Source organism: Fonsecaea pedrosoi (genome assembly GCF_000835455.1).
Source record: "Fonsecaea pedrosoi CBS 271.37 unplaced genomic scaffold supercont1.1, whole genome shotgun sequence".
Taxonomy (NCBI): domain Eukaryota; kingdom Fungi; phylum Ascomycota; class Eurotiomycetes; order Chaetothyriales; family Herpotrichiellaceae; genus Fonsecaea; species Fonsecaea pedrosoi.
In genome coordinates this window covers 1862900-1890828 of record NW_013550615.1, presented here as the reverse complement: position 1 = coordinate 1890828, position 27929 = coordinate 1862900, and the positions used below count along the sequence as shown (strand labels likewise).

The 27929-nt window shown below is 53.7% G+C and overlaps 11 protein-coding genes across 11 annotated transcripts; 7 read left to right on the top strand and 4 right to left on the bottom strand.

Annotated features, from left to right (window-relative positions):
• Positions 1 to 189: 189 nt before the first annotated feature.
• On the top strand, positions 190 to 1512 carry Z517_00685 (uncharacterized protein; the record flags this gene model as incomplete). The annotated part of the gene is made up of 2 exons (XM_013433649.1): positions 190 to 1279; positions 1340 to 1512. The coding sequence occupies 2 exons, from the start codon at positions 190 to 192 to the stop codon at positions 1510 to 1512; spliced, it is 1263 nt and encodes a 420-aa protein (XP_013289103.1).
• Positions 1513 to 1533: 21 nt separating this feature from the next.
• Z517_00684 (uncharacterized protein) lies at positions 1534 to 3309 on the bottom strand (the record flags this gene model as incomplete). The annotated part of the gene is made up of 1 exon (XM_013433648.1): positions 1534 to 3309. One exon carries the CDS (start codon positions 3307 to 3309, stop codon positions 1534 to 1536), a length of 1776 nt encoding a protein of 591 aa, XP_013289102.1.
• Positions 3310 to 3549: 240 nt separating this feature from the next.
• Positions 3550 to 5140, top strand: Z517_00683 (uncharacterized protein; the record flags this gene model as incomplete). Its single annotated transcript, XM_013433647.1, has 2 exons — positions 3550 to 3634; positions 3687 to 5140. 2 exons carry the CDS (start codon positions 3550 to 3552, stop codon positions 5138 to 5140), a joined length of 1539 nt encoding a protein of 512 aa, XP_013289101.1.
• Positions 5141 to 5951: 811 nt separating this feature from the next.
• Z517_00682 (uncharacterized protein) lies at positions 5952 to 7586 on the top strand (the record flags this gene model as incomplete). Its single annotated transcript, XM_013433646.1, has 1 exon — positions 5952 to 7586. The coding sequence occupies one exon, from the start codon at positions 5952 to 5954 to the stop codon at positions 7584 to 7586; it is 1635 nt and encodes a 544-aa protein (XP_013289100.1).
• A 244-nt stretch (positions 7587 to 7830) lies between these two features.
• Z517_00681 (uncharacterized protein) lies at positions 7831 to 9648 on the top strand (the record flags this gene model as incomplete). Its single annotated transcript, XM_013433645.1, has 3 exons — positions 7831 to 9206; positions 9304 to 9390; positions 9498 to 9648. The coding sequence occupies 3 exons, from the start codon at positions 7831 to 7833 to the stop codon at positions 9646 to 9648; spliced, it is 1614 nt and encodes a 537-aa protein (XP_013289099.1).
• Positions 9649 to 11095: 1447 nt separating this feature from the next.
• Z517_00680 (uncharacterized protein) lies at positions 11096 to 11887 on the top strand (the record flags this gene model as incomplete). The annotated part of the gene is made up of 1 exon (XM_013433644.1): positions 11096 to 11887. One exon carries the CDS (start codon positions 11096 to 11098, stop codon positions 11885 to 11887), a length of 792 nt encoding a protein of 263 aa, XP_013289098.1.
• A 710-nt stretch (positions 11888 to 12597) lies between these two features.
• Z517_00679 (uncharacterized protein) lies at positions 12598 to 14486 on the bottom strand (the record flags this gene model as incomplete). The annotated part of the gene is made up of 2 exons (XM_013433643.1): positions 12598 to 13923; positions 14121 to 14486. The coding sequence occupies 2 exons, from the start codon at positions 14484 to 14486 to the stop codon at positions 12598 to 12600; spliced, it is 1692 nt and encodes a 563-aa protein (XP_013289097.1).
• A 1136-nt stretch (positions 14487 to 15622) lies between these two features.
• On the bottom strand, positions 15623 to 16756 carry Z517_00678 (uncharacterized protein; the record flags this gene model as incomplete). The annotated part of the gene is made up of 1 exon (XM_013433642.1): positions 15623 to 16756. The coding sequence occupies one exon, from the start codon at positions 16754 to 16756 to the stop codon at positions 15623 to 15625; it is 1134 nt and encodes a 377-aa protein (XP_013289096.1).
• Positions 16757 to 17129: 373 nt separating this feature from the next.
• Z517_00677 (uncharacterized protein) lies at positions 17130 to 18920 on the bottom strand (the record flags this gene model as incomplete). Its single annotated transcript, XM_013433641.1, has 1 exon — positions 17130 to 18920. The coding sequence occupies one exon, from the start codon at positions 18918 to 18920 to the stop codon at positions 17130 to 17132; it is 1791 nt and encodes a 596-aa protein (XP_013289095.1).
• Positions 18921 to 19500: 580 nt separating this feature from the next.
• Z517_00676 (uncharacterized protein) lies at positions 19501 to 23637 on the top strand (the record flags this gene model as incomplete). Its single annotated transcript, XM_013433640.1, has 1 exon — positions 19501 to 23637. The coding sequence occupies one exon, from the start codon at positions 19501 to 19503 to the stop codon at positions 23635 to 23637; it is 4137 nt and encodes a 1378-aa protein (XP_013289094.1).
• Positions 23638 to 25311: 1674 nt separating this feature from the next.
• Positions 25312 to 27747, top strand: Z517_00675 (6-phosphofructokinase; the record flags this gene model as incomplete). The annotated part of the gene is made up of 1 exon (XM_013433639.1): positions 25312 to 27747. One exon carries the CDS (start codon positions 25312 to 25314, stop codon positions 27745 to 27747), a length of 2436 nt encoding a protein of 811 aa, XP_013289093.1.
• Positions 27748 to 27929: the final 182 nt, after the last annotated feature.

Below are 27929 nucleotides of genomic sequence, written 5' to 3'. Positions count from 1 at the left end.
ATAGAGCCTTTCCTTGCACTTCGAGATATGGACGTTTGGCGTCACGACCAGAGTTGGGAATTTGGGAAGAGATTACCGGTACTCCGCCATAGGTGACGGCCCTTGTGCTGTCTTACGTCTTCAGCCAGAGAGCAAAGGACCTTCAAAACTTTACCAGTTGAACAAATCTGCAACAATCGAAGCACTATTATGCAATGGGCAGACCGTCCCCTGATCATTGGTATTGCCTCTGGCCTCGCCATTGCTATCATCGTTGATCAGATCCGCCAATTCTACCACAGCTATGACTCGTCATCGCTGCACCCCCGGCCTCTTCACTCTCAAGGCCAGGCGGAAGAGACCATAGACTTCAAGGGTGTGAGCCTCATATCTCCTCCACCGATCGGTACCGGTATAGAATCAACTATAGGCTCAACACCTCTTATCGTCATTCCCTCACTTTCAGCCTTTACGGGTTGCACGATTCTTGCCAAATGCGAACACCTGAACGGTGCCGGAGGCTCACCTAAGGACCGCGTCGCATTGTCAATCCTCACTCGAGCGGAAAGTCAAGGCCTACTTACACCTCATAGCGGAGATACCGTCTACGAGGGAACAAGTGGGTCAACAGGGATATCTCTCGCCACGTTATGCCGCGCAAAGGGTTATCTTGCCCACATATGCATGCCGAATGACCAATCGCATGAAAAATCCAACCTTTTGTTGAAGCTCGGTGCGGTTGTCGAAAGAGTCCCACCTGCGCCGATAGTGGATCAAGAGCATTTCGTCAACCGTGCCCGCAATCTTGCGCGAGAACACACAGAAAACCCGGAGAAGAAAGGCAGAGGCTACTTTGCCAACCAGTTTGAAACGGAAGCGAATTGGCGAGCTCATTACGAAGGCACAGGCCCAGAGATATATGCTCAATGCCAGGGCAATATCGATGCATTCACCGCAGGCGCAGGGACAGGAGGAACGATTTCAGGCGTAGCTACCTATCTTAAGGAAAAGCTACCAGGCGTTCAAGTTGTCCTTGCAGATCCTCTCGGTTCGGGTCTGTACAATAAGATCAAACATGGTGTCATGTTTCACTCGCTGGAGAAGGAGGGAACAAGGAGAAGAGATCAAGTCGATACTATTGTGGAAGGGATCGGGCTGACTCGGTCAACGGTGAACTTTGAGCAGGGGAGAGTGTTGATTGACGATGCAGTCAAGGTGAACGATCAGCAGGCCATGAATATGGCGCGGCTGCTGGTCGAGAGGGACGGCATCTTTGTGGGGAGCAGTAGCGCAGTCAATTGTAAGTTCTTTCAGGTTCCGTTTTGTGGTTCCCACTCAGCTGATTGTTCCAAACACAAAGGTGTCGCTGCTCTGCAGACGGCACTTAAATTAGGCCCTGGGCATACGGTGGTCACAATCCTCTGTGACTCTGGGATGCGGCATCTTTCCAAGTTCTGGGCACGGATAGGTGATATTGGAGGGGAGGCCCGTACGACGGTCGAGGATATTCTTGAGAGCCGAGAGCTGGACTGAGAACCCTTCCTTTTGACTCGCTCATCTTGAACGAAACAGCTCGTCATCAGAATCAGGATCCATTTTGATAGAGACAGGATCAAGGTGTACCTCTTTCTGCTCACGGTGCTCCTCGTGGCACTGATCAGAAGACTCTGGCAATGCATTTGTCCTTTGTGTTGATCTGATAGGTGTCTTCGGAACAGATCCCCAGAGGCTCTTCAACCACATTTCGGCCAATTTATTTCCAATCTCAGTCTGGTGACGTTGCTTGAAGTGAGACATGAACGTTCCAATGTCTCGTTTCGGATTCTGACAGAGATCCTCCAAAGTGCGAACTTCCTGTTCGGACCATTCTCTTGAGTCATCGTCATTGAGAAGGTCAGACGGTGTTCGATATCGGTCGTAGACGTCGTTGAGGGCAAGCCCCGTCTTTCGAGTTCGAAGGGCCCGACACTCTGCGATTTCGTCGAAGGTCAATCCCGCTCCTTCATGCAGCTCAACCATTGTCTTGAAGTCGGAAATGACTAATCTCGGCAGACGTGGCGACTTAACTCTGTAGGACACGTAACCGTGTATATACTCCAGGTCGTGCACATCGTCGTCGTCTATCTCGCCCCGGTCATAATCCTTTGCCAATTTGGCCCAGTGCCTGAAGACACCAGCTCTGCAGGACCACTGGCCCGAGCAATAAAAACAAACCCCTTTCCTCATCTGCAGAATTTGCGCATCCTCTTCATCTTGCTCGTCTGGCATTCGTGTCATCTCCTCCCCACCGTCAGTGCTGTCCCTTCTACGCTCATGATCAGAAAACCCATCTTGAAGCGGATCCGCCGACTCGGCTCGAGCATGTCGTCTGGAAGCAGTTTGACGAATGCCTTTCTTGGTTGAACATCTCCTAGGCGGTTTCCAGAGGGACTGGGCAGCATCCGGAGATGCTGTCCGTCGATCTGGTGGAGTATGTAGAGGGACGGGCGATGTCTTGGACTTCGAAGGTGATCTAGCTTGATCTGAAGGAACGAGGTCGGTGGGAAGACGCCAGGCCGGCTCGATATGGGCTTGAGCAGCAACATTTCTAGCTCTCCGTATAATTTCCAACACCTCCGGGCCAAACCTGGGACCGAATTTCTCAAGAATATCATTATCGTTCACTTCCTGCTGAATAGTTTCGAACTCGAGTAGTGAAGCACTGGTCTGGGAATTAGGTGAGTCTTGAAGTGGAACCTGGAACAATGAATCTGGACTGGTTGATCTCTCCGGCGGTTGTGCTACTCTGAACAGCAACTCATCTTCGGAGTCGACCAGGCGGGATGCGACGGTGTTCTGGCTTTCTCTCAGATCAGGAGGGGCGATGTAAGGTGTTCGTGCGTGAACGGGAACAAATAGTTCCTCATCGCTGTCGACTGCGCCTATGTCGTGGTCGTCGTCTGCCATTGCTGTATTTTCAGCGATTTCCTCAATACTCGTGATGACCTCGTCTGCACCCTCATTGAAGTAATCGTCGGCACCGTCCTGCACCTCGGTCATTGCTCTTAACAACGATTTCCCCTTTGTGGTGCATGCGTCCCCTGTGTCTGTCTCGTTTTCCATTGATTGCACATGGCCGTTATTCACGACTATGGACATGGTGTCCATGTCTATCTCGTCGCCAACGCTGGAGAAGTCGTGAGAGTACTTTTCGAAGATTGATTCGAAGCGCGACTTCAGTAACAGATCATTTTTCCTCCGTCTTGTGTCCAGGTCCTTATCGAGGTCAGGGTCGGAGGAGCGGCGGGGAAATGAAAGGAGGCGAGGTCTTTTACGCAACGGTTCATCCATTCTGAGAATATCTTTTGGTGTTTAAAAGGGACAATTAGAGCAGGTGTTAGAGGTGGGTGATGGTGCCTAGTAATGTTGCGGGGAGGGGTACTGCATCAAGCAGAACACATGGGCTTGAAAGTGCGTAGGCGCGTCACGCGTTTTGCACTGAACTCGGTATTACCTGCAACGTCATCCACCACTTAACCTGTTCACACTCTTGCCTGCAACCATACACAGGTATACATTTTCGCAGCAAAGATGTATTGTCAGAAATGTCGACAACTTATTCGTTTTGATAGCTCCCTCGAGAATATCAATCCGGCGTCCTTTGACCTGCTCGTTGGTCTGTCAATCTCGTGCCACTTCCCTTCCGCCTCGTACTGACTCTCACTCAGCATCCACGGGCAAGTCCCAATTCAACAATGTAACCTCCACCATTTCTCGCATGAACTATCCACAAGAAAGAAAGGAGTTGTATGACCGCGTCTCCCTGCAAGCGAACTCCCCGGTCCACAAAAGATCTATTGTGGCGCCTAAAGATGAGGCTCTTTCTCGCAGGCATGAGCAACCAAATGGCAACCCTGATATGTCGTTCATCGAAATCACACAATCACAAGTTACTTTTACCGAGAAAGAACAACAGAATCGAAGGATACAAAGTCCCAGTGCAAGAACAAATGGCTCTGATGTTGTTCCCGTGGAAGACGACAGCATGTCTGCTAGGAAAAATCAGATTGAAGATCTGTTTGCTATCCTTTCGTCCCATTCTGACATTGATCATCCCATGTGCCAAGAATGCACTTCGATAATGCTGTCGCAATATACCACACGCCTGGGCAGTGCTAACAGGGAACGAGATGCCTATGCGGGTTTTCTCAAGTCTACGCAAAATCTCTCCTCTGAAGTTCGGCAACCCGCAGAGACGAAAGGAGCTAGAGGGACTATTTACGAGCAACTGGAAGCTACTGAGGCCGAAATCAGACTTGTGGAAGATGAGATTGCGGCTTTGGAAGAGCAGTTACAACATGAAGAATTGGAGCAACAGGCTTACTGGAATTCACGAAATTCAATCGACGACAATCTGTACAACACGACCACGCATCTATCATTTCTAAGAGAGAAACAGATCCATGATTTCCGTCAGCTTGAACGTCTGCGACGCACGAATGTATATAACGACACCTTCTGCATTGGCCACGACGGGTATTTTGGCACGATAAACGGGCTCCGTCTAGGCCGTCTACCTGGTCAAAATGTTGACTGGTCTGAGATCAATGCTGCATGGGGTCAAACTTTGTTGCTCCTGGCTACCGTTGCAGAAAGACTGAAGTTCACATTTCAAGGTTATCGACTGCGTCCTCAAGGCAGCACCTCTCGCATAGAAAAGCTTGAGTATCCCCAACAGCCTCCTGACATGCAGAGACAACAAAGTGCCCGTGAAGGGGGGTTGCAATCAGCTGCTGCAAACCCCGAACCCAAAGTCACCCCTCTTGACCTGTTCAGCAGCGGAGACATGGCAATTGGCCGTCTCCTGAATCACCGGCGGTTTGACAGTGGGATGGTGGCATTCCTCGATTGCTTAGGGCAACTGGGAAATTATGTCGAGAAGACTTCCAGCGTCGATATCAATCCAAAACCGACCATGAGAAATGCGACACTAAGGAACACACCGTCCAAAAGGGTGTTACCATATGCAATTCAAGGTGATAAAATAGGGGATGTTTCAATCAAGCTAGGAGTTGGTTTTCATCAGGATGAAAACTTCACCAAAGCATGTAAATATGCCCTGACTTGCTGCAAGTTCCTGCTGGCCCATGTCAGCAACCTAGAAAGTCAGAAGGAAGCATGACCATAGCAGGGCGACTACCACGGAACTTCACAGGGTCAGCTGCGTCTATGGACAGAACAAAGACTTGAAAGAGACACTGGACGGGTTTGGACTAACCCCTGACACCCACCTGCGAAAGAGAAGCTCTCGACATCGAGACAAGCATTCAGAGAAGCCTTTCAACAGCCAGAGCGGACCCACTGCAGTTTTGCGGTGCTCCCCCTCGTATATGCAGAGCATGAAGTTCGACGGCCAAAAGACTTGGAGGAACACAATGGAGACTAGCTATTTCGAGTCCAACAAAGCATGATGTTGATAGGTCGAGGCAATCGTGAACGATGCTAGCGAGGACACTGCCCTTGGAGTTGGAAGCGTCCCTCTTCAATCACCTAACAACTGACTAATGCGTGCGACAGATGAGGTAGCAGTTCAAACGAAGCAGCCGTGCCACATTCCAGCTAGGGATTGCGTCGCATTTTGATTTGAGCCATAGCTGCAGTAGTTGAGTAATCGGCTGCTCTCCTGCATCAGGTAAGCCACAGGGTCCTGTCCACCAAAAAAACCGCATAGTCCATCCTCCAATTGCGGCCGTTGTCATTTTTAAGCCGTTTCACTCTGAGGGCTTTAGTGGACTTAGGCTGAGGTGCAGGATGGGCCGCTTCGACTACGCTCGTTTGTATAGAATGCAGATCCCCGTCTCCTTCACGACGTGGGCAACAGCATCACTCACCCCACGGACTATTGACAAGCCGGTGGCATTCTTGAAGTTGTTCAAACAGTTCTAGTATTTACTTTTGTCGCCGACTGTTGTACTGTCTTCGGTATGGCACATATGGCCGGTTCTACGATCCGCGAGCTTCGCTTTGTCACCGTGAGCGGCGAGAAGTCTGAATCACGTACAGACAATAAAGAGCGCAGCTCGGTACGTGCCTTCGTCATGAGAGACTACCTGAGACAGAAGAGCGATCCAACGTCGAAATTTACCCCCGCAAATGTTGACCGGCACATGACTTCCCACATGTCGCGATTCCGATCCACCAGGCCTTCCACTGTAAAGCCCAGGAAGCGGAGAATGGTTACAACAGCTCGTGGTCGCAGATCCGTGGGAATACCAAGAAGCCAGCGGCCACTCGTCCCAGCACTTCCTGATTCCAACGAAGAACGGTCAGGTATCTCAGGGCTGCATGATCTTGATGCATTAGATGCATTTGGCACGCTGAAAGTTGATCTCGCGGAATCACAAACTCAGAGCCTTCTCCAATACTATTCGACCTCGTTCTGGGCCAACTCATTTGCCTGCAATCCCGAGGCGAGATGGATTTCCGTTGCACTGATGGACCCAGCGATCATCCACGCGACATTGAGTTTGGTTGCAATTCATAGAAGAGACTGTTTTTCGTTTGACTTGTCCAAGGTCTACTTCAAGCATCGGGGCGAAGCCATGCGGATTGTTGCGCAAAGGCTGAACAATTTACAAGAATCTCTAAGCGATGAGACAGTGGGGGCAGTTGCGCTTCTCTCCAGTTCCGACAACCACTTCGAATGGCCAACGGAGGCTCAAACGGCCCATTCCGAGGGCTTGGGCCATTTAATTTCCATGCGCGGTGGTATGGAGACATTGAACTCGAACAGACACATTCAACGAGTGGTGGGATGGGCAGACTTGCTTCAGTCCGCCATGCACGGTACCAGACTTCGGACCCAGATGCCAACCGTGGTGGAAAAAGCTTCAGCTGAAGGTCTAGTTCCCAACGATGACAGCAACCAGGGGCAACAGACAGTAGCAAGCATTGTCTTGAAAGATCTACCTCAATCTATGGGAGATATAGTGCGACAGCTGCGCATTTTGTCGTCCTTGAAGGCATCCCTGCTCCAGGATCGCCAACAACATTTATGTCGGACTTTTAGCGACCTGCTCTGGAAGCTCGAGTATTCTATCCTAGATGTGCCGCTGAGACCCGCGAGCGCTGCTAACCGCATGGATCGGGATGCACTGCCTCAACATAGGCTGATGGAAAATGTGGTGGGCACTGCTACCCTGATATTCTCATATCGGATTCTCCGCGACCTCGCTGCACCCATTCTCTACACCAGGCTGAGTAGTCGCTTGAGAGCTTATATCTCCGCAATGGTGGTGTCCCCAGGAAGATCACAAAATCAAACGAAACGAGCAGAAACTGAGGATGGACTCTTGGGTGGTGAAATGCCGGGCAACTCTCATCTCGCCCTTCTGTTGTGGGCCCTTTACCTCGGATGGCGTGGTTCACAGAACGAAGTAAAGAATGGGACCTGGTTTGCAACTCAAGCTGCACAGCACTGCTGGAGACATGGAATCCTGTCCCTTGCCTCGATCAGAGACGTGATTCAGAGCGTGATTCCGCAGGCGCAAACCTTGCTGGAAATTCAAGAGGGGTTCTGGGACGATGTAGAGGATATTATATGGTCGGAGATGATCTCTCTCAACTAATACGACAAGACTTGTGGTATTGTACCGAGTATTCTACGGATCATGCCTTGCTTCGAGGAGTAGTACATTGATGGAACCTGTGGAGCATATGGGATTGTCAGCCACTTTACGCGTTCGGTCCCCACAAATCGCGCACCACGTTCCATTCACCTCGCTCCACCGCGTGCTTCCGTCGCGTGATTGAACTCTTCCTGTTAGTATTCATCATATCGTGGCCATTCTTCTTTCACACGTCATCGTCACCATGGCCCGGGGACGACAGCCTCCTGGCGAGCAGTCCGACTTTGAAAAGCAACGACTGGCCAATATCGCCGAGCGAGACGCCCTCCTCAAAAAGTTAACCCAAGAAGCACAACAAGCAGGCCTCTACTCCCAAGCGCCGTCGACGGGCACGCAACATGGCCAAAAGCGAGCCTCCAAGCCCAAGGGGCCCCCTGCAAAGCGTGTTAAGAAAGAGGCTGTCGATGTTGCCCCTCGTCGCACATCCTCACGTTTGGCGGGCATACAAGCGGACAGCGATGTTGCGAGACAAAAGGCAGAGGTCGAATACGAACAGCAAAAGGAAGTCGAGAGGCAGAAGAGGCAACGTGTCACCGGCGACCTGAATTTCGCCGCTGATGGAACGAGTCTGATCGGGACGGATGTGATACTCAAGGGCGTCGCCAAACCGTATGAGCGCACCTTCGACGAGCAGGACATACGCGAGACGTCAGACAAAGAACTCAAGGCGCTCAGGGAAAGAATGAGCTCGCTGGGTCTGTGGGATAAGTGGGAGCCGAACCGCATAAAGATCACGCCGGAGAGGATATACACTATGGCGTTCCACCCGACGACCTCGAAGCCCATTGTCTTTGCCGGAGACAAGATGGGGTCATTGGGCATCGTGGATGCTTCGCAGAACCCAGACACGAACGTGAAAGAGGAAGAAGCAGGCGACGAGGATGAAGAAGAGACAGACCAACCCGATCCTCAAATCACGCATATAAAACCCCATACGCGAACCATAACCGCGATGCACAGTCACCCATCGACACCGCAGACACTATACACGTCCTCGTACGACTCTTCAATCCGGGCGACCGACCTCTCTAAATCCGTTGCCGTGGAGGTGTACGGCCCCTCTGATCGAGAGGACGACGAGCCCATCTCCGGGGTAGACATGTCGGCCACCGACCCGCATACGTTATATTTCACAACCCTGAACGGTGCGTTCGGACGGCACGACACGCGCCAACCACCTTCGGCGTGCGAGTTGTTTCAGCTCTCGGAGAAGAAGATTGGCGGGTTCAGCTTACACCCGCTGCTGCCGCACTACGTGGCCACAGCGTCGCTCGACCGATACATGCGGCTGTGGGATCTGCGCAAAGTGACCAAGAAATTGCCCACGCTGGTGGGCGAGCATGAATCGAGACTGAGCGTGAGTCATGCGGCATTCAACACCGCTGGTCAAGTGGCGACGACGAGCTACGATGACACAATCAAAATCCACTCGTTTGGAGTTGGTAAGCAAGCCAAGAAAGGGACGCAGACGGTGGAGAGCATGAGCTCCTGGCCGGCAGGCTTTCAGCTGGAGCCAACGGCCATGAAGCCGGAGGTTGTGGTGAGGCACAACAACCAGACGTGAGTCTAAGGGACCTTTTTTTTTTCTCTGTGCAAGAACCTTCCTTCGGGGAGTGGTGGCAGTGATAGACTGACTGTATGCTTTATGAGATTGCAGAGGCCGGTGGACCACCATCCTCAAACCGCGCTGGCAGACTTATCCCGAAGACAACATCCAGAAGTTCGTCGTGGGGAACATGAATCGGTAAGACATCCTCGGTCTTCCAGTTCTGTCACTTTGCTCCCCAATTGGTGTTTTTTCTTCCCCAGAGAAAGTGCCCTTGCATTTCACTTTTCTGATAGCTCTACCAGGTTTGTCGACGTCTATGCCGCCAACGGCGACCAGCTCGCGCAGCTCAGTGGCGAAGGCATCACTGCGGTTCCTGCCGTGGCCGTCTTCCACCCTTCGAAAGACTGGATTGCCGGAGGCACCGCGAGCGGGAAACTGTGTTTATGGATGTAAATACGAGCGTCTGACGATAGACTGCGTAACAGAGTAACATCTGTCAGCTCCTCCTTGAGGAGGGCGCCTTGAACCATATTCCTATGTTACGAAATGCGTCGTCATCTCTTCCTTTTTTCTTTCATATTTACTTAGGTCTTCTGTCGCACAAACATACGATGATGCAGCCGTCAGAACAAACCATCAGGATGTACCAGGGTAACATGGCCCGGGACGCAATCCACAGCCGAGGAGAGGGAGACTCCCGACTTGTTACTGTTACCTTTGGCATCAGGCTGTGCTTTCTGCCTCCAATGCATTTTCCAAATCTCATCCGAGTCGTGCAACGAAAAGGAAGGGATTCATCGCTGCGATTCTGTGGTCGCACCAAAGGCGAGTTGTGCAGGCTTTGTACAGCAGAAGAGGTCGACTTCTAGAATAGATCCGGTGATTTCCTTTGGCTTCTTTTTTGGATCAGGAGCAATCTCGACCGACATCTCACGCTAATCGATGGCGTCACTCGGCGGCTTGACATGGTGTGGTGATTGCGGGTGTCAGTGTTTCGACGCTGCAAGGAGCCGCAATTGTGTCAGCGCTGATGAAACTCGTGGGAAGCACGATGCCTGGACAATTGAGAAATGCATGAGGATCTCTAGAAGTGTGCCTAAGAAAGGTGTGAGCAATGACATGGGGACCGTGGCGATTAAAACCTCACCATGTTTTCGATGACAACCCACACAGCACGAGTCAAGCAGGAACAAGGAATCCCCTCTCCACAGACCAATCCGCGTGCCTTTGACCCGTAAAAGTAATAGTCAGGCCCCAGTTGTCTTAGTAGACGAGGCCAATCTCGGCTGCGCACTGAGGGCGACCATGTGCTTTGTCCAATACCGATTGGGAGCCAAGGACCTAACAGGTGTTTGTGGCAAAGCTACTGGTTGCAAATCCCACATCCTACCCAACAGGGCCATTCTGGCCCAGCCCAAGCCTCTTCTCAAAGCCAACTCTAAAAGTCTGCCCTTCCGAGGGAGGAGAGTTCAATGTCGGGTGAGTGGCGTCAGCTGTTAAACTCGCAGTTGGTGACCTGGTACTAAGCATTATTTGTAGTGCGGGATCCCCCTGGTGCCCTGGCAGCGGACCTGCGTCTGTCTGTTCCTTCGATCCATCCACCCATCCTCTCGTTATCATTACCCGGTGCCGCAATTCAAATTCATCCCCCCAGCCGTTGGAAGATCACAACAAAGACACGGGGTTTTGTCTTTGCAGGCGTTAGATACGGCTCGTTTCCTCGACGCGCTGTCTACATTTGGATGCCCATCGTCGGCTCCTCGCGTTGTCTTCTGATTGCGAGGCGACTAGAGCAGTGACAACAACTCGGTCTTTTCTTCCTTCTCAATTCCACCCCAGATTTCTTCTCTTAACAATCCCTGGTGTGTTTTTCAAAAGTCGTCTTTCATCAATAAACGCCATGGGCGCCAATCACCGCTACGATCTCGTCAAAGACCACGACGATGGCAAAGACGAACCCCAGCCACTCCCGCCACCACCCGCCTCGGTCTCATGGTGGAAGATTTTGGTCGGAATCCTCGCTCTTTTAGCCAGTGCCGGTGTGGGCGCGACACTCGCCATTGTTCTGCGTCCCTTTCCCCAGGAATCTAGCGGCAATACAGCTGTCGCCGATATGGGCGCATCGAGCAGCACCTCGGCCGCAGGCGTCCCACTTCCCACAAGACCCGTCGATTCGGTGGAAGCGAAAGTCGAAGAAGATCCCGACAGCTTGACCGGCCAGATTCTCGACTGCGGATACAACCCAGAGGAAGCACGCGCCAAGGGCTGCGTCTACGACGTGATGATGCAGGATTGGGTCCCGGAGCCATGCTACGACCCTATCTTGACGGAAAGATACCTCGCCCAGGGAAATTGGACGTGGTATGCCGACGCCGAGGGCAAAGTGATATTGACGGATGAGGAGATGCGCAAAGGCGAACACGGTTCCGCATGGATGTCGTCGAGTTATCATCAAGCGCACTGCATCTTCTCGTGGGACAAGACCGTCCGTGCCCTGCGCAACAACCGACCAATCAGCCAGGAATTGCTGTCGTACGACCACGTCCTGCACTGCAGCCACCAGACTCTGAACGGCGCCGAGGTGGACGAGAGCATCGGCGTGCGCGCCCCCACGAATTACGCCAAATGTGCGCTGTACGACACGTGGAAGTACAACTGGATCCCAGACAGGCACTCTTCCACCACCGATTAATTTTGTCTTTTTTATATTAATATACCAACTACGCGCGAAGCGGCGGTTTATTCACCGAGAAAATCTTTCCCACTTCTTGCAGAATCTCCTTGGATTTGTGCGCCTCGCACGGGGAGGGGTCGCGTATGTAGTCCTATACAGGCAAACAGGCAGAAGGCGGGAGTGGGATGGGAGGGTATGCATCTTTGCATGTTTGTATGTAGTATCTTAGCGCGACTTTAACAACGAGTCAACGTTTTTTTTTTTCTTATCTGCAAGTATGGTCTTCCCTGCCACGGCCTTGTCGACCATTAACGGGTCTTCCTTTTATTACTACTTAGGTCTCATGCGCGCGCAGCGTTCAAAAAGGGGATTGACTGCCCCGCTCTTGAAACTCCTTGCAGACCACGGGAATGTGAAGGAAGGGAAGGAGTCCTGATAATAGCTAGGAATTATTCTCAATCGCCTGGGTGAACCGAATGGGTGGATATCTGCAGTACATTTCGGTAGTACCTAGGTACCTAGGTGCAAGCTGGGTAATGATTTCACCCCATTCTGTCCGTCCACTTGTCCCGAGTATGTATTACTGGGTATTAAGCAGCGCACACACCCTCATTCTCTTGCTCCGCACTCTCCTGTCTCTTCCTGTTGAGAACAAAAGCCCCTGGTCACTGCCCTGCCCACTGGCACCGAACCTATCGTACTGTACGTACACTGATACTGTAAGACAATCACGTCTCGTTAAACAGGTCATAAAGCCCCATCGTCTGCGTCATTTCCGCATCTGGTCCTGGGACTAGTAACTCATCATCATCGTCGCCGCCACCAGCCACAGTTTGTCTCAACATGGTCGTCCCGCCCCTCGGGTCTGGGGCCACCGCGCACCTCAGGAACGAGATGCCCCGGCGGACCAGGTTCGTGATAACGGTGCATTGAGGAGGCGGCGGATCTGCGTTGTCGCGGGGATCTGGCGATGAAGGGTTCTGTGTGGTGTTGGTAGTCTTGGTACAGGACGGGCACGCAGGATCCCGACAAACCCAGGTCTTCCAAAAGGCGCAGTTGATCATCTCGGCGCCGTGCGAGAGGTATGCGGACCGCATGACGCGGTTGTCGACGTCGTTTTTTTCATCATCATCACCAACAAAACTCCCGGAGATTTGGGCGAGCTTGTATCGGGATATGAAGCCCTCGATAATGGCGTTCACGGCCGACAAGTGGCCGCTGGCCCGGCCCGGGGGGTGGGTGTGAGCGGCGACCCGCAACAACTCCAGGTGGGCGAGGAACTGGCTCACGTCGCCGTTGACGCCGCGTCCGTCGATGCTCGCAAATTCCCAGTCGATGACGCCCACGCCCACGTTCGACTCGTCATCACAGGTCTCGTGTCTCATGTCGACCAACACTGCGCCGGTCCAGCAATCGCCTAGGACGAGACGCCGTTCTTCCGGAGGAGTCGGGCGCAGAAAGTCTGCCTCGACTGCCGCAAAGAGATTTTCAGCCTCTGCTGCGTCGAGGAGGAAAGGAAACTTGTCGAGCTGGGATCGAATTGGCTTGATGACGTGGTCGTGGATGGCACTTTTCATCTCTGGCAGCGAGGGAAATTCAGCTCGAGGTTTCTCGCCCTCGCCCGCGCCCTCACCATGGTACGCCTGGTCGCGGCGTGTCCCAACGATGGACTGGACACTGCTGAGGCAGTGCAAGCGTGCAAAGAACGTACCCAGCTTCTCGCCTATCGTTCGATATGTCACGGTCTCGCGAGGCTCGAGCGCATGGCCCAGACGCGGAGCATATGGAGGCGGTTGCCACGACGCCGCGCCGGCCACGTCGGGCGTGAACCCACCTAGCTCGATGAAGATTTTGGAGAGGTCCGGTAGTGCTCCCAAATCGGAGAGTATGAGGACGTGCTCAGCTGGATCATGATGGAGCAGGTGAGGGATCATAACTCCTGACTTCTCTGCGACATGGCGAAGAACACCTCTTGAAGGGGTTGGTGATAGGGCGCTCGATCCGTCTGGACTGCTGGCGGATAGGAACAGGGCTAGCGAGGCAGCTTCAATTTCCTGCGATACACCACACTGTCAGTTCAGAACTGGGCCATAGAACCTTGCCCGTCATGAGTACCTAACACAGTAAGTAGATCTGCAGGACACAAAGGCACGTAGATACCTAGGCGGGTAATAGAGATGCATGTATTTACATGAAAGAACATGGGCAGTTCAAAGTACGTATGTCCGGAGATGTATGGTACTTTACCTACCTGCCTGCCCTGGGACATGGGTGCACTCTCGCCCACACCCGCGATATACGGCGGTGCATATTTCAAGATGAGCGACCTATGCTCCGGGAAGCAGCCTCGCCTATAGTCCAGCTCGGTCACGGTCTCGGTATTCTCATCACGTAGAATAGTCTTTGTTGAATCTGACGCGCGTAGTGACGTCTGAGATGCTGCTGCTGCTATTGCTGCTGTGGCAGTATCCGCATCCGCATCCGCAACGTCGACGGCAAGTAGGCGATCCTTGCTCGCGCGCACAGTCACATTCACCACGCCCCCGCTGAGCCGGCCAACTCGGTAGATGTACGTTGGGTCCAGACGTCGCAGGTACGCGGCGAAATCAAAGTCCATTTAGTTAGTGGATCGAGGAGCTTCAGGCTGAGGAAGAGGAGAGGGGGTTTGTTTTCCAGATAGCTGGACACTTTGTCTCAGTAGAGAACAGGAGGGTCAGCAAACGGGGCGAGATGGAGATAGAAATCGTGTGTATGTGTGAGAGGAAGACGAAGGCTAAGGCCGTGAGGAATTTCCACCAGCTTGTGAGAGGAGGGAGGGGGGGATCTCTGAAGTTTCATGTCGTGACCGAGTTTTGGGGAGGGAGTCGAAATGAATACGAAAGAGCTGTTGTCATTTCTATAGACCTGGGCTGGCTAGCTCGTGACTTGGTACTCTGTTATTCTTTTTGTTCTGAACTCCATGACCGATGAGAGAAGAGAGGTAGACAAGCACGAAGAGTGTGGTGGAAATCGTAAAGTAATAACACCAGCACTCATCTCCAGCCCAGTGTTCCCAATCGTGCCAGTCTCCTCCAGACTCCAGGCTCCAGGTTGGAGGTCTCCATACTAGCGCCTTGGCACTCTTAGTCCAATATCAGTGAATCTGTCACTCCGCCAAGTATAGGACTCTACTAGAGTTGACAGTATTAACAGAGGTGACCAGTACCGGTACCGGTACTGGCACAAACCCCACAAGAAAATCACTCGTATATATGTTATCAGTCTCTAAATTCTGGCACGCAAAGACCCCCTTTACCCACAACAAGGGCGAAAAGATACCGAGTTCGAGTCCCGAGTACGACACAAGAAATCCAGGTCCTGACAGGTCAAAACTAAACCACCGACCGGGTTTAGTGGGCATCAGCACCTCGATTCCTTTCCCACCGTCCCTCCGACCGCGACGACCTCGATCCGACGACATCAACCCACCCTTCGTAGTATAAATTCCGTAGTATAACCGGCCGAGATAAAACCAACTCCGCAAGGAGCGAGTTTTCCTTATCACAGACCAGCAGGGTTGAGCTGCTCTGGGATAAGTTTTTTGCCATTTCAGACCGCGAGATTCTCAAGTGTGGGAGAGAGAAAAAGGGAATGAATAGCCAAACCCCGGCTCCTTTTCTAAATAAAAGAGATACAAGGATGAACGCGAGAGAGAGAGAGAGAGAGAGAGAGAGAGAGAGAGTGTGTGTGTGTGTGTGTGTGTGTGATTCCCCGTCAAAACTCCATCTCGTAGTCTAAATCGCCTGGCCTGTCCAACACCTCAAACGGAGCATCCTGCATATCCCAATCCACGTCACGAGGAGTACCGAGAGCGGCGCAATTCGCACCTTCTCCCCCTAGCGAAGCTCGCAGCCTCTCGACCTCGCGCTCCGCCATGCGTCCAGCCTCTTCCAAACCGCGGAGCACGTTGCCCAGCATCTCCTCCAGCTTCAGGTCTCGGAGCACCTTCTCGTAGCGGCGCATCTTGGCCCGGTCCCATTCCTCCTCGACCCGGTCGGGGCCGTGGAACGAGTCCTCCGGCCGCGACTCGACGTCCTTCCACTTGTTGCGGAATTCCTTGGCCACCCCGATGTACTCGCGCACGGGGCCCGTACCGAGGATCGCGTGCAGCGGACTCGACGGGTGGTCGAGCGCGGCGAGCACGTTGGCGTGGAACCGGTGCGCCGCGCCCTGGAAGTACAGCGAGTCGCCGATGATGGGGCGGCGTGAGGCGGGTCTCGTGTGATCCTCCGCCTTTCCGTCTTCTGCCGTCGTGGCCCCGGCTGCTGCGGTTGCTGTAGCGGAGGCGGTGATCACAATCCCCCAAACACCCAGGAGGCAGACGAGGCCCCGCTCCAGCAAGGCGTAGAACTCGTAAAAGTCGATCTTGAACTGCCGTTCCGCGTCGACAGGGTCGATGATCAGGTCGTAGGGTCCCAGTGTAGCCCGAGGTCCAGAGGGTCCGTCTCCGTCAACAAGGTCAACAAAGCCATCGATTTGCCCCTGGTTGTCGAGGTTGTGTTGTCGGTTCTGGTATTCTTGGGCCAGATTTAGCGCGCGGTGGGACCAGTGCGTCAAACTGTTGGCCTTCCACGCCAGTCGCCGGAACAGCCTGCGGAACCGCTGCAGTTCAGTCTCTCGTGACAGATATCGTCGCTGGGCAGAGCTGGTCGGAGTCGGCGACGGAGCGGGGACTGGCGAAAATGGTTGTTGCTGTTGCTGTTGTGGCTGCTGCAATGAGCTTGATGACACTGAAATCTGGGTCCGTGGGGAGGCGGCTCTTCGGGTCCAGCTTGGGATCTGTGATTCTCGTTCCCGGCGTACATCAGGACTTGCCCATTTTGAAGCGGTCAGGTCCAGGTTCTGCATGGCGATTCGAGGTGGCTATCTGAGAGAAAGTCATTATCCGACACTTGGTCAAAAGGACAATGTTTCACTGCGGTTCCAAAAGTGGCGGTGCATATACCCAAGCCTCAACTTCACCGTCTCTTTCTGCATTGACGATAAACCGCGCACGTCCTCACTACGGCCTCGCCTTGAAGTGTTAACACAATCTACTTGGAAATTAGAATTAGAATTGGAACGGGTACATCAACATAGAGCGCATCCGTCATTGACCGCATAACCGCTATTTCCAGTCGTCCAATCGCCTTTTTCAACGGCACCTTTACCATAACCCGATGCCGATAACACTCGTGTGCTTCCAAGCCATACCAAGGAGAACAAAGTGAAGCTCTCCAGTTCAATGACTAGGGCTATCCCGTGTCCCTCGTCCTTGTTGATCCCTCCTACCTGCATGGCTGACTCTGCCCGTAATGTCTTGCCACGTCGCGTCAAACCTTCTGCCTGTGCTTGCTAAGAGACCTTCCTCTTCTTCCTCCAGCTCATCTTCCTCGGAATCTGAATCTGATAGTTTCGGTGTACGGAACAGGAGAATAATGAAGCCGAGCAGGAAAATTCCCAGAAAAACGAACTGCGCCCAGAAATCGACCACACCGAAGAAGGGGAAGTTGACCGTCACACGGTTGAGGAACGTGGACACGACAGATGGGGTGCAGACATTCCTGGCGGCAGGATTCTCAGTTGACTCGGTGCATGGTATGATGTGCTGTGGGTGATCAGTACAATCGGGTTGTTCCCCAGGGTGCTTAAGGGGATGGTCGCAGAACGTTTGAGGGCCAAATGTGGCATACTGCGGAGCCACCATCATAGCTATTGAGTAGTTGATGGCCAGTGTCATGAGAGTGAGCATGACAGTGGCAACCAACAAAGCTTGCGGTGATGTGTGAGCTTTGCGGATTCGGAAGATTGTAATCCACAGGATGCGGATGCCAATGGTCGCAATTCCGATGATGCTCGCACTGAAGAAAAGCATCACGATTAGCATGAAGATGACATAGTCGATAGGAAACACCTTGGCGGACGTGACGAGGATCCAGTTGACCGGTTGGAAGATGTTGATGTGTGCCAGTAGATAGCCGCAGTGCTGTTTGCAGATCGAGTTCTTAGCCTTATCAATGCCTGTAATGAGCATGCTGGTGAAGATCAAAAGTACAATGATCACCAGCAGAAGCCCTAGAATGAGTTTGATAGGCCGCAGAACGGCGCCCAGCTTGATCCAAAATTTCCAGAAGATGTTTTGGTCTTTCCCCGAGGATTCTTCAGCGAGCCGCTGGTGACGACGAAGAGTGCGTTCTTCACGAACAAGCGCATCCAGTTCTCTTTGGTCTTTGGAGGACAGGCCATCGGGATTGCCTTGGGCACGGCCCTCCAGCTGTCTCTGCCTCTCGAGATTGCTTTCCAATTGCGACGCGGTGGATTCGCTTAGCGCGGGCGCTGAGACACTGGGCGCGGATTTGATGAGGGTAAGAGGGAGAAGCGCGAGGCCCGCGGCAGTATAGAAGCAGTAGATGAGAACCCCAATCGTGATCAGAAGGCCTAGCGCAAACGTCAAGGCGCGTTCGCCGTGGTTTTCGGCCAGTAGTTTCTTGAAAAAGTCGAGGTCGAAATGGGCCCCTTCTCTGTGGCGGGCAACAGGGACGAAGAAGCCCACAAGGAAAAGCGCAACGCAAAGGAATACGAAGGCTAGTGTGTATTTGAACGCAGCCCAGAATCTGGAGCCGAAAGTCTGGTTACCCTCCTCTTGGGCGACTTCATCATATTCTTCATACCAGAAATAGGTAAATGGAACGACGAGCAAGCAGAGAAGCGCATCGAGTGAGTATAGAAGATAGTAGACGACCCGGAGGGTAAAGGTGATGTTGTCGACCTTCTCTTGATTTGCCCAGTCCTTCCGTTGACCCAACTTTGAGCTTGTGGTACTAGAGACCAGCGCGACATCGACGGGGAGTAGAAGGACGGTTGCCAGCAGAGATGTGATCGTGAAGATGCAGACAGTTGTGACGAACATAGACCGGTCTCGATGTGTTTGGTAGAGGTAAACAAAGAGACAAGCGATGGAGAGGAGAATCACCACGGCGATGGCATAGACGACCCAGATCAACGTAATTTGGATATAACCGGCTGCGGCCATGGTCGAGTAACCCGAGCCTTCGAACCCGGTCTCTGTCAATGAGGAGATCTGCATGACAGTGTTTCCTGGCGACTTCAATGGGGGTGTGGCGGTACGCAATGGCACAGCGTCTGCATCTCAGACCAGCTGGATGATATGCGATGAAGATGGAATGAAAAGTGATGCAACGATCAGGGAAATAAAGTAGCGCAGCAGTCAGGCGCAATCGTGACCTCAGGGTTGGAGAAGCTCATGGCAGCGCAGGTTCAGGTGTCAGTGGGTGTCGCATGATGAAGGATGCGTCGTCATAGCTGCCCACTTTGTGTTGTTTGGTCTAGATCCGGACTAGCTCGATGTTAGCAGGTTAGTCACGTGTCAGGCCAAAATATCAAACTGGAGTTGCGACTTGGCCCCCTTCAACGCGCCCTGTCCTTGACAGAGATATCAATGTCTACATTCCTCCTGCAACAAGTCAGTTTCCGGTGATGCAGCTACAAAGAAACAACTTGGAAGAGCTTGTAGAGATGCCAGGAAGCGAATAGTACTCCCGGCCACTCCAGCCGATCACCTGGCACTTTCATTTTCCAGCACCAACCTCAGAATGCAGTGCTACTCCGAGCTTATATCTCCTTCGGGCGTCACTCACGCCCTCTCACTCCCCTTCACTTCACCTGATGCCGACAATTTGATTGTTGCGCGGACGTCCCTGCTCCAAGTCTTCCAATGCAAGCCGGTCAATGGTGGTCAGGAGTCGAGACTCGTCTTGATCGCCGAGTACAGCTTGGCAGGGACAGTCACGTCGTTAGGCAAGGTCAAGATTGCCGACTCGAAAAGTGGCGGGGATGTCGTCCTCATCGCCCTCCGTGATGCTAAGCTGAGTCTCGTCGAATGGGACCCCGAGTTGCATAGCATATCTACTCTGTCAATACATTTCTACGAGCACCATGATCTCCAGGCTGCTCCGTGGATGCCTGATCTCGCCGATTGTGCCAGTCATCTGACGATTGATCCGTCCAGTAGATGTGCGGCCTTCAATTTCGGCGTCAGTAATCTCGCTATTATCCCTTTCCATCAAGCCGGAGATGATCTGGCTATGGACGACTTGGACGACCTTGACGGAGAGGATAAGGAAAAGCCCTCACACGCAGAGCAAGCTGACGGACAGGTCCAAGGGCCTCAGACTCCTTACAGTCCATCATTTGTTCTGCCAATGACAGTCCTTGATCCTGTGTTGCTACATCCGATCGACATTGCCTTCCTCCATGAGTATCGCGACCCTACCATTGGGATACTGTACTCTACTGCTGCTCGCTCCTCAAATATGAGCGCGGAACGGCGGGACGTTACGATATATGCGGTCTATGCTCTGGATCTCGAGCAAAAGGCGTCAACCACGTTGCAATCTGTCCAGAAGCTTCCCAATGATCTCTATCGAATAATTGCTCTTCCTCTGCCAGTCGGCGGGGCTTTACTGGTTGGCGGCAACGAATTGATCCATATCGACCAAGGAGGGAAATCTAGCGCTGTCGCAGTAAATGAACTGGCGAGAGAGGCATCTTCATTTCCCATGGCCGATCATTCGGAGGCTCGTCTGAAGTTAGAAGGCTGTCAGGTGGAGCACCTGGGAAATGCAAATGGGGACATGCTGGTTATCTTGAGGTCCGGGGAACTTGCTCTTTTGATGTTTCGAATGGACGGCCGTTCGGTCTCTGGGATGACACTTCGTCGACTTGGAGACGGACAAACGCCAAGTTTGGTTATGGGAGCAGCATCTTGCACCGCAAACCTTGGCACCAATCGCCTCTTCATTGGGAGTGAGGAGGCCGACTCAGTCCTGCTAGCAACAGATAAGAGGATCCCCCAGCTGAAGCGAATGCGCTCTCGAGCGCAGATACAAGCCAATGAAGTCGAGCCGCAGGAGGATGACGATGAAGAAGATGGTTATGACGAGGACGACGACGATGATCTTTATGCCGAAATCACTAACGGCCACAACGGCCACGTCTCCGGCGACCTGAGCGGCCAGAGCTTTCGGGCGGTCGATCGACTCGCATGTTTGGCACCAATTAATGACATTGCCTTGGGAAGTCTGGGCAAGCGAAAACGTGAAGATAGTGACGACTCAGAGCGGCGCGACTCATCAGACCGCGAACTTGTCTGTGCATATGGTCGAGGCAATGCCGGTGGAATCGCCTTTATCCGTCGGCAGCTGGAGCCGGAGGTGGTGCAGCGAATCAAGTATGAAGACGCTATTGGACTCTGGTGTTTTAATTCTAGTGGGAAGAATCAGAATGCGACTGACAAGCATGTGGAGTCTCGATTTGACAATCTTATCCTGGTCTCGCAAGTGACACCAGATGGTGCTGGGAAATCTTCCTTGTTTTCCCTCGCCGACGACAACCTGGTCCCGGTCACAGACACAGACTTTGATGAGACTGCTGGCTCTACTATATCGGTCTTCAAGCTGGAGATGACCAACCACACCATCCAGGTACTTCCCACAGAAGTACGCGTATATGATGCCAATTTCGGCCTCTCCCAGATATTTCCTGTCGTGGATGAAGAAGAGGGTCAGACAGCCAGGGCAGTCAAGGCCACCTTCGCCGAACCATATCTCATCCTCATCAGAGATGATGGAAACATGACCTCACTCAAAGCCGATAGAGCCGGTGAACTGGACGAAGTTGAAATTTCCAGCACTCTGAAGAACCATTCTATCCTATCAGCATCACTCTATTATGATGCTAGCGATTTCTTCCAGACATCGAGGTTCTACGAGGCTGCTGGGACACCCCGAGGGCCGCTCCTAGCATTGTTGACATCCGAAGGGCACTTCTGCCTCCTGTCGTTACCAAACGCCGCCCTTGAGGTGTTTCAATGTGATAGCCTGCCCTTCCTCCCTACATACCTCATGCAAGGCCTACAGTTACCGAAGCATTGGAGGGAAAAGGATGATCTAGCTGAAACCCTCCTCGTCAACCTAGGGGACGCAACAGATTCTCGTCCATATTTAGTTGCTCGCAACACGGCAGGGGATGTCATTATTTATGAGCCCTTTGCAGATCCGGAGGTGGTGGGAGGTTTCAAGTTTAAGAAAGTCTCGACCAAGCCGGCCGAAGCACCCGAAGACCAAATTGAGGAAGAAGGGGAAGAAACCTCACTGCGTCCGATGCAAATCATCCAGAACTTGGCTGGACATGTCTCAGTGTTCATTCCAGGCACGCAACCGATGCTGATTCTACGCGAAGCTTCCACGATGCCTCGCGTTTACGAGTTCCAGCCGCCAGATATCAAGTCCATGAGTGCGGTTCACACTGGAAGCTGCCACAATGGTTTCGTGTTCATCGATGACTCTGACTATATCTGCTTGTCTCAGCTTCCTCCGTCGCTGATGCTGGGGCAATCGGATTGGGTCATCAAGCGCGTCCCACTCGGACTAGATATCACCTCCCTTGGCTACTTTGCTCCTGCGGACTCTTATGTCCTTGCTACAAACCACCCTGTAGAATTTCAACTCCCCCAAGATGATGAGTGGCACCCTGAATGGCAAAACGAAGCCACGACCTTCCTGCCCGTGACGCTGCAATCTACCCTCAGGCTTCTTAGCTCGAAAACACACCGGATAATCAGCCAGTACCACTTTGAGTCTTCCGAGAGGATTCTGTCAGTGAAATCACTCAATCTCGAAATTTCCGAGGAAACGCATGAACGCAAAGATTTGATCGTCGTGGGCACGGCTCTGGTCAAGGGAGAAAATGTGACCACCCGAGGGAATCTGTATATATTCGATGTGGTTGACGTCGTTCCCGAACCGGATGTGCCTGAAACTGACCTCAAGCTCAAGCTGATCACAAGAGAAGACGTGCGAGGTGCCGTTTCTGCGATCTCGGGCGTGGGATCACAAGGTTTCCTCCTGGCCTCGCAGGGCCAGAAATGCATGGTCCGAGGGCTGAAGGAGGACATGTCCATTCTGCCCGTTGCATTCTTGGATATGCGGTATTACGTGCATGTCGCCAAAGAGCTTGCAGGGACGGGCCTGTGCATTCTGGGGGATGCGTTTTCAGGGTTATGGTTGGTCGGGTACTCGGAAGAACCGTACAAGCTGCAGATTCTGGGACGTGACTTGGAAAACCCGGCTGTGCTTGCAGCCGAGTTCCTGCCAGACGGGAAGCAGCTATATATCATTTCGTCGGACGAAGACGGCATGCTGAGGGTGTTGCAGTATGACCCTGAAAACCCCAAGACAGAGCGAGGGGCCAAGCTACTGTTGAGAAGCACGTTTCACACGGGAGCGGTTCCGACGACCATGACCTTGATCCCGCCGTCGTCGCCACGGGCTTTCAACGGGAACAATTTGGACAGTGACGAGATGGAATTTGAGGACAACAGCCACAACCCTAGCCTGGCGCAACCTCATCAGATCCTGATCACCACCCAGTCCGGCTCACTTGCTCTCCTGACGCCTCTGCGCGAGAGCACATACCGCCGCCTCTCCATGCTGCAGAACACCCTTATTGCGACGCTGGACCATCAACCCGCGAGCCTCAACCCACGGGCATATCGCCAGGTGGAGACTGATGGGATCGGTGGTCGCGGCATCATCGACGGCGACATGGTGAAGAGGTGGTGGGAAACAAGCACGCAACAACGTGTCAACAGTGCCGACAAGGCGGGCGGGAGTGTGTGGGAGGTACGGAGTGATTTGGCCATGATTACTGGTGCCAATCTTGGGTTTTAGAGGAGCATCAACCATAGCCATCGATGTAACAGAGGCGCGGGTGGGCAAACTCGAAATGATTTCAGTCGTCAAAGAGGGGAGGGGGCGACAACATGGCGCAGGCACATACTAGTATGTAGGCAGGGTAGGTACATACTTGTGCTTGTAGAGGTGTCCTTCCTTGGTGGATGGATTGCCCACACACTTTGCGGCGATGCTTGAGGTGAACAAGGCGAGTCAATCAATAGTGTCGTCCCCTAGGCAAGTAGGGATAATTAATGACAGATTTCACAAGCCACATAGACCAGCAGATGTACGTGAATCGGGTGGGAGCGTTGCCGTGAGACTATACGGAGGTCTATCACAGGTACAAGGTACAAGAAACTTGGAAGAGGTCGGGGTCAAGTATTCCCACCATCACACCACAGAGCTCTTCCGTGTACCGAGTACTTGGTACTTGGACTTGGACTTCGTTCACCTCACTAAACTTGTGGACCAACATCTCTCATCACGTTCTAGAACATGGAGTTAAGAAACTCCCTTGTCCTTAGTACCGGGTACAAGTACCTTGTACGTACTTGTGAGGGGAATGGCCCAATGGCCCAATGACCACAACAGTGACAACGGCGCCACACACAAAGGCCAAGAAAAACCGAGAAATGGTCAGAAGATGCCAAAGATCATATGATGTTCCCGTGGTTCCCTAAAAGTATTGAATCAATTAATGGCATGGCACTATGGAGGATGGATGGGTCTCGATCTCTTTCGATCCCTCCGATCCTTGTCCCCCACCCTCGGAATGATTTTCTCCACAAAGAAAAAAAAAAAATCAAGAGTCGAAATACGAAAATGAGATCTCAGCCAGCAGGGAGCAGGGAACAGGGCTACGTAAGTTACGGACGGGGGAAGGGGGAGAGTCTTTTCTCGCGCTGCTTGTCTCCTTGAAGGTGCCAGGATCAAGGGACACACAGGACATGGAAAAGGGAGAGGAAGAAGAGACGGAAGATGACCTGTTCGTCCTTTTGAGTCATTTACCATCCATCTTCACCACCACCATCACTATCAACACCCGGTCAGCGATTTTCGCCGCATCCTCCTCGTCCTCCCAAGGTCCAAGATCCAAGATCCAAGTCAATCCAAGTACTTGTACTTGTACTTTAACTCGGTACATACAAGCACTTGTATAAGGACCCAAGCAAATTTGTGGCGTGATGATGGTGATGATTATGATTTACGATGTGGGTTTTAAGGTCAAGTACAAACCCAAGGTCTTCCTCTTGCTTGACACATTCACGTTCACGTTCACGTCCACATACACACCCTCACTCTCTCTCACTGTGTCTGTGCGTGTGTTTGTGCGTGCGTGTGTCTCTGTGTCTCTGTATGCGTGTCTCTTTCTCCCTCTATCCTCCCCCCTCCCCCTCTCTTGTTCCATAGAGTTTGTTTAACATTTCGAAACCCTCCGACTCACTCCACCCCCTGCAGTAAAACGTCAAAAATAACCTCCTCCTCCTTCACCACCACCAGACAAGATCTCTTCCCTCCAGGAACAAACAACCTCCTCCCTTGAAGCTTTCGCACATGACACTCCGTCCTACACCCCGTTGTCCTTTGAGTGATATATCAAACACAGACTCGCTGGACTTGTACAAGTTTTTATAGATTCAAATCCGTCGAGGGAAGGAAATACCAGCAATGGCATTCGGTCGAAACACCACCCCGTCCGCATCCTCCGTCGGTCCGAGGCGCGTGGGCATCATGACCAGCGGAGGCGACTCGCAGGGCATGAACGGCGTGGTGCGGGCGGTGGTGCGCATGTCGATCCACATGGGATGCGAGGCGTACGCCATCCTCGAAGGGTACGAGGGTCTCGTGCGCGGCGGCGACGCGATCCGCCGAATGCACTGGGAGGATGTCCGGGGCTACCTGTCCCTGGGGGGCACGTTGATCGGGACGCGGCGGTGCCGCGAGTTCTTCGAGCGGGCCGGGCGCGTCAAGGCGGCCAAGAACCTCATCCTCAAGGGGATCTCGGGGCTCGTCGTCTGCGGCGGCGACGGCAGCCTCACGGGCGCCGACAGGTTCCGGGCCGAGTGGCCCAGCCTGCTCGACGAGCTGGTGCAGACGCGGCAGCTCACCCCCTCGCAAGTCGAGCCGTACCGCCACCTCAACGTGTGCGGGCTCGTCGGGTCCATCGACAACGACTTCTCCGGCACCGACGCCACCATCGGCTGCTACTCGTCCCTGCAGCGCATCTGCGAAATGGTCGACGCCGTCTTCGACACGGCCGCCTCGCACGCCCGCGGCTTCGTCATCGAGGTCATGGGCCGCCACTGCGGCTGGCTCGCGCTGATGGCCTCGATCGCCACGGGCGCCGACTACGTCTTCATCCCGGAGAAGCCGCCCGGCGCGGACTGGGCTGACGAGATGTGCGAGATCGTCACCAGCCACCGCAACCTGGGCAAGCGGCGCACCATCATCATCATCGCCGAGGGCGCCACGGACATCGAGCTGAACAAAATCACCGCCGACCAGGTCGTCGAGACGCTCAGCGAGAAACTCGACCTCGACACCCGCAAGACCGTCCTCGGCCACATCCAGCGCGGCGGCCTCGCCTCCTACTACGACCGCTGGCTCGCGACCCTGCAGGGCGTCGAGGCCGTCAAGGCCTTACTAGAGGCAACTCCAGACACGCCGTCGCCGGTCATCACCGTGCGCGAGAACAAGATCCTCCGCTCCGACCTGCAAGAGTGCGTGCGGCTGACGAAATCCGCCGCCGCGGCCGTCAAGGAAAAGGACTGGACCCGGGCCATGAAGCTCCGCGACGTCGAGTTCAAGGACTACTTTGACAGCTACAAGCTGACCACGTCGACCACGGAAGAGAGGCCGCGCCTCCGCCTCCCCGAGGAAAAACACATGCGCATCGCCATCATCCACGTCGGGGCCCCCGCTGCGGGCATGAACCCCGCGACGCGCGCCGCAGTCGCGTACTGTCTCTCGCGCGGCCACACCCCCCTGGCCATTTACAACGGCTTTCCGGGCCTGCAGAGACACCACGACGACAAACCCGTCGGCTCGGTCAGAGAACTCAAGTGGATCGACGTCGACGACTGGGTCAACCAGGGCGGGTCGGAGCTGGGCACCAACCGCAGCCTCCCCAGCGAAGACCTCGCGCAGACGGCGTACTGTTTCGACCTGTACGAATTCGACGCCCTCTTCCTGATCGGCGGCTTCGAGGCCTTCACGTCCGCCAGCCAGATCCGGAACAACCGCGACAAATACCCTTCTTTCCGCATCCCGCTCCTCGTCCTCCCGGCCACCATCTCCAACAACGTCCCCGGGACGGAGTACTCGCTGGGCAGCGACACGTGCCTCAACACGCTCGTCGGGTTCTGCGACGTGATCCGGCAGTCGGCGTCGGCGTCGCGACGGCGAGTCTTCGTCGTCGACACCCAGGGCGGCAAGTCGGGCTACCTGGCCACCATGACGGGTCTCGCCGTGGGCGCCTCGGCCGTCTACACCCCCGAAGCGGGCATCAACATGCGCATGCTGCTGCGGGACATTGACTTTATCCGCGAGGACTTCCAGAACGACAGGGGCGCCGCCCGCGCCGGCAAGATCATTCTCCGCAACGAGCGCGCCAGTCAGACGTACACCGCCCAGATGATCGCCGACGTCATCAACGTCGAGGCCCAGGGCCGATTCGACGCCCGCGCCGCCGTCCCCGCCCACTACCAGCAGGGCATGAAGCCGTCGCCCATCGACCGCATCCGCTCCTTCAAACTCGCCATCAAGTGCATGCAGTTCCTCGAGGAGAACTTTGCGGGCAAGGACCCCGACGAAATCAACGCCAATCCTCTCAACGCCGCCATCATCGGCATCCAGGGTTCCGAGGCCGTCTTCAGCCCCATGGGCAGCGACTTGGGCTTGGAAGCGACCGAGACCGACTGGAGCTCGCGTCGCCAACTCAACGAGTATTGGAGGCCCGTCGAGGCTGTCATCGACATCCTCAGTGGCCGGCCAACCGACCTAGACGGGACTGCTGATTATGCCACGCTGCCTGAAACCCCCGGAGAAGCATTTGTGTCTGTCGCCCCCAGCCGCGCAATCACCCCAAGGCCGCAAATACTCTAGTCTATCTATTTAGTGGGAATGAATGAGTAACTGGTGCTTTACATGGTTTCTCTGAACAGGATGTCAAAATGTCCCACCAAGGGTTATTGGAATCGATAGCTCGTGTTTTTGATACCCGTCGAACAATTTGTTCAAGCTGAGGGGGAAAAGGTAGATTACCCGAGCTCGACAATGGCAAGCTT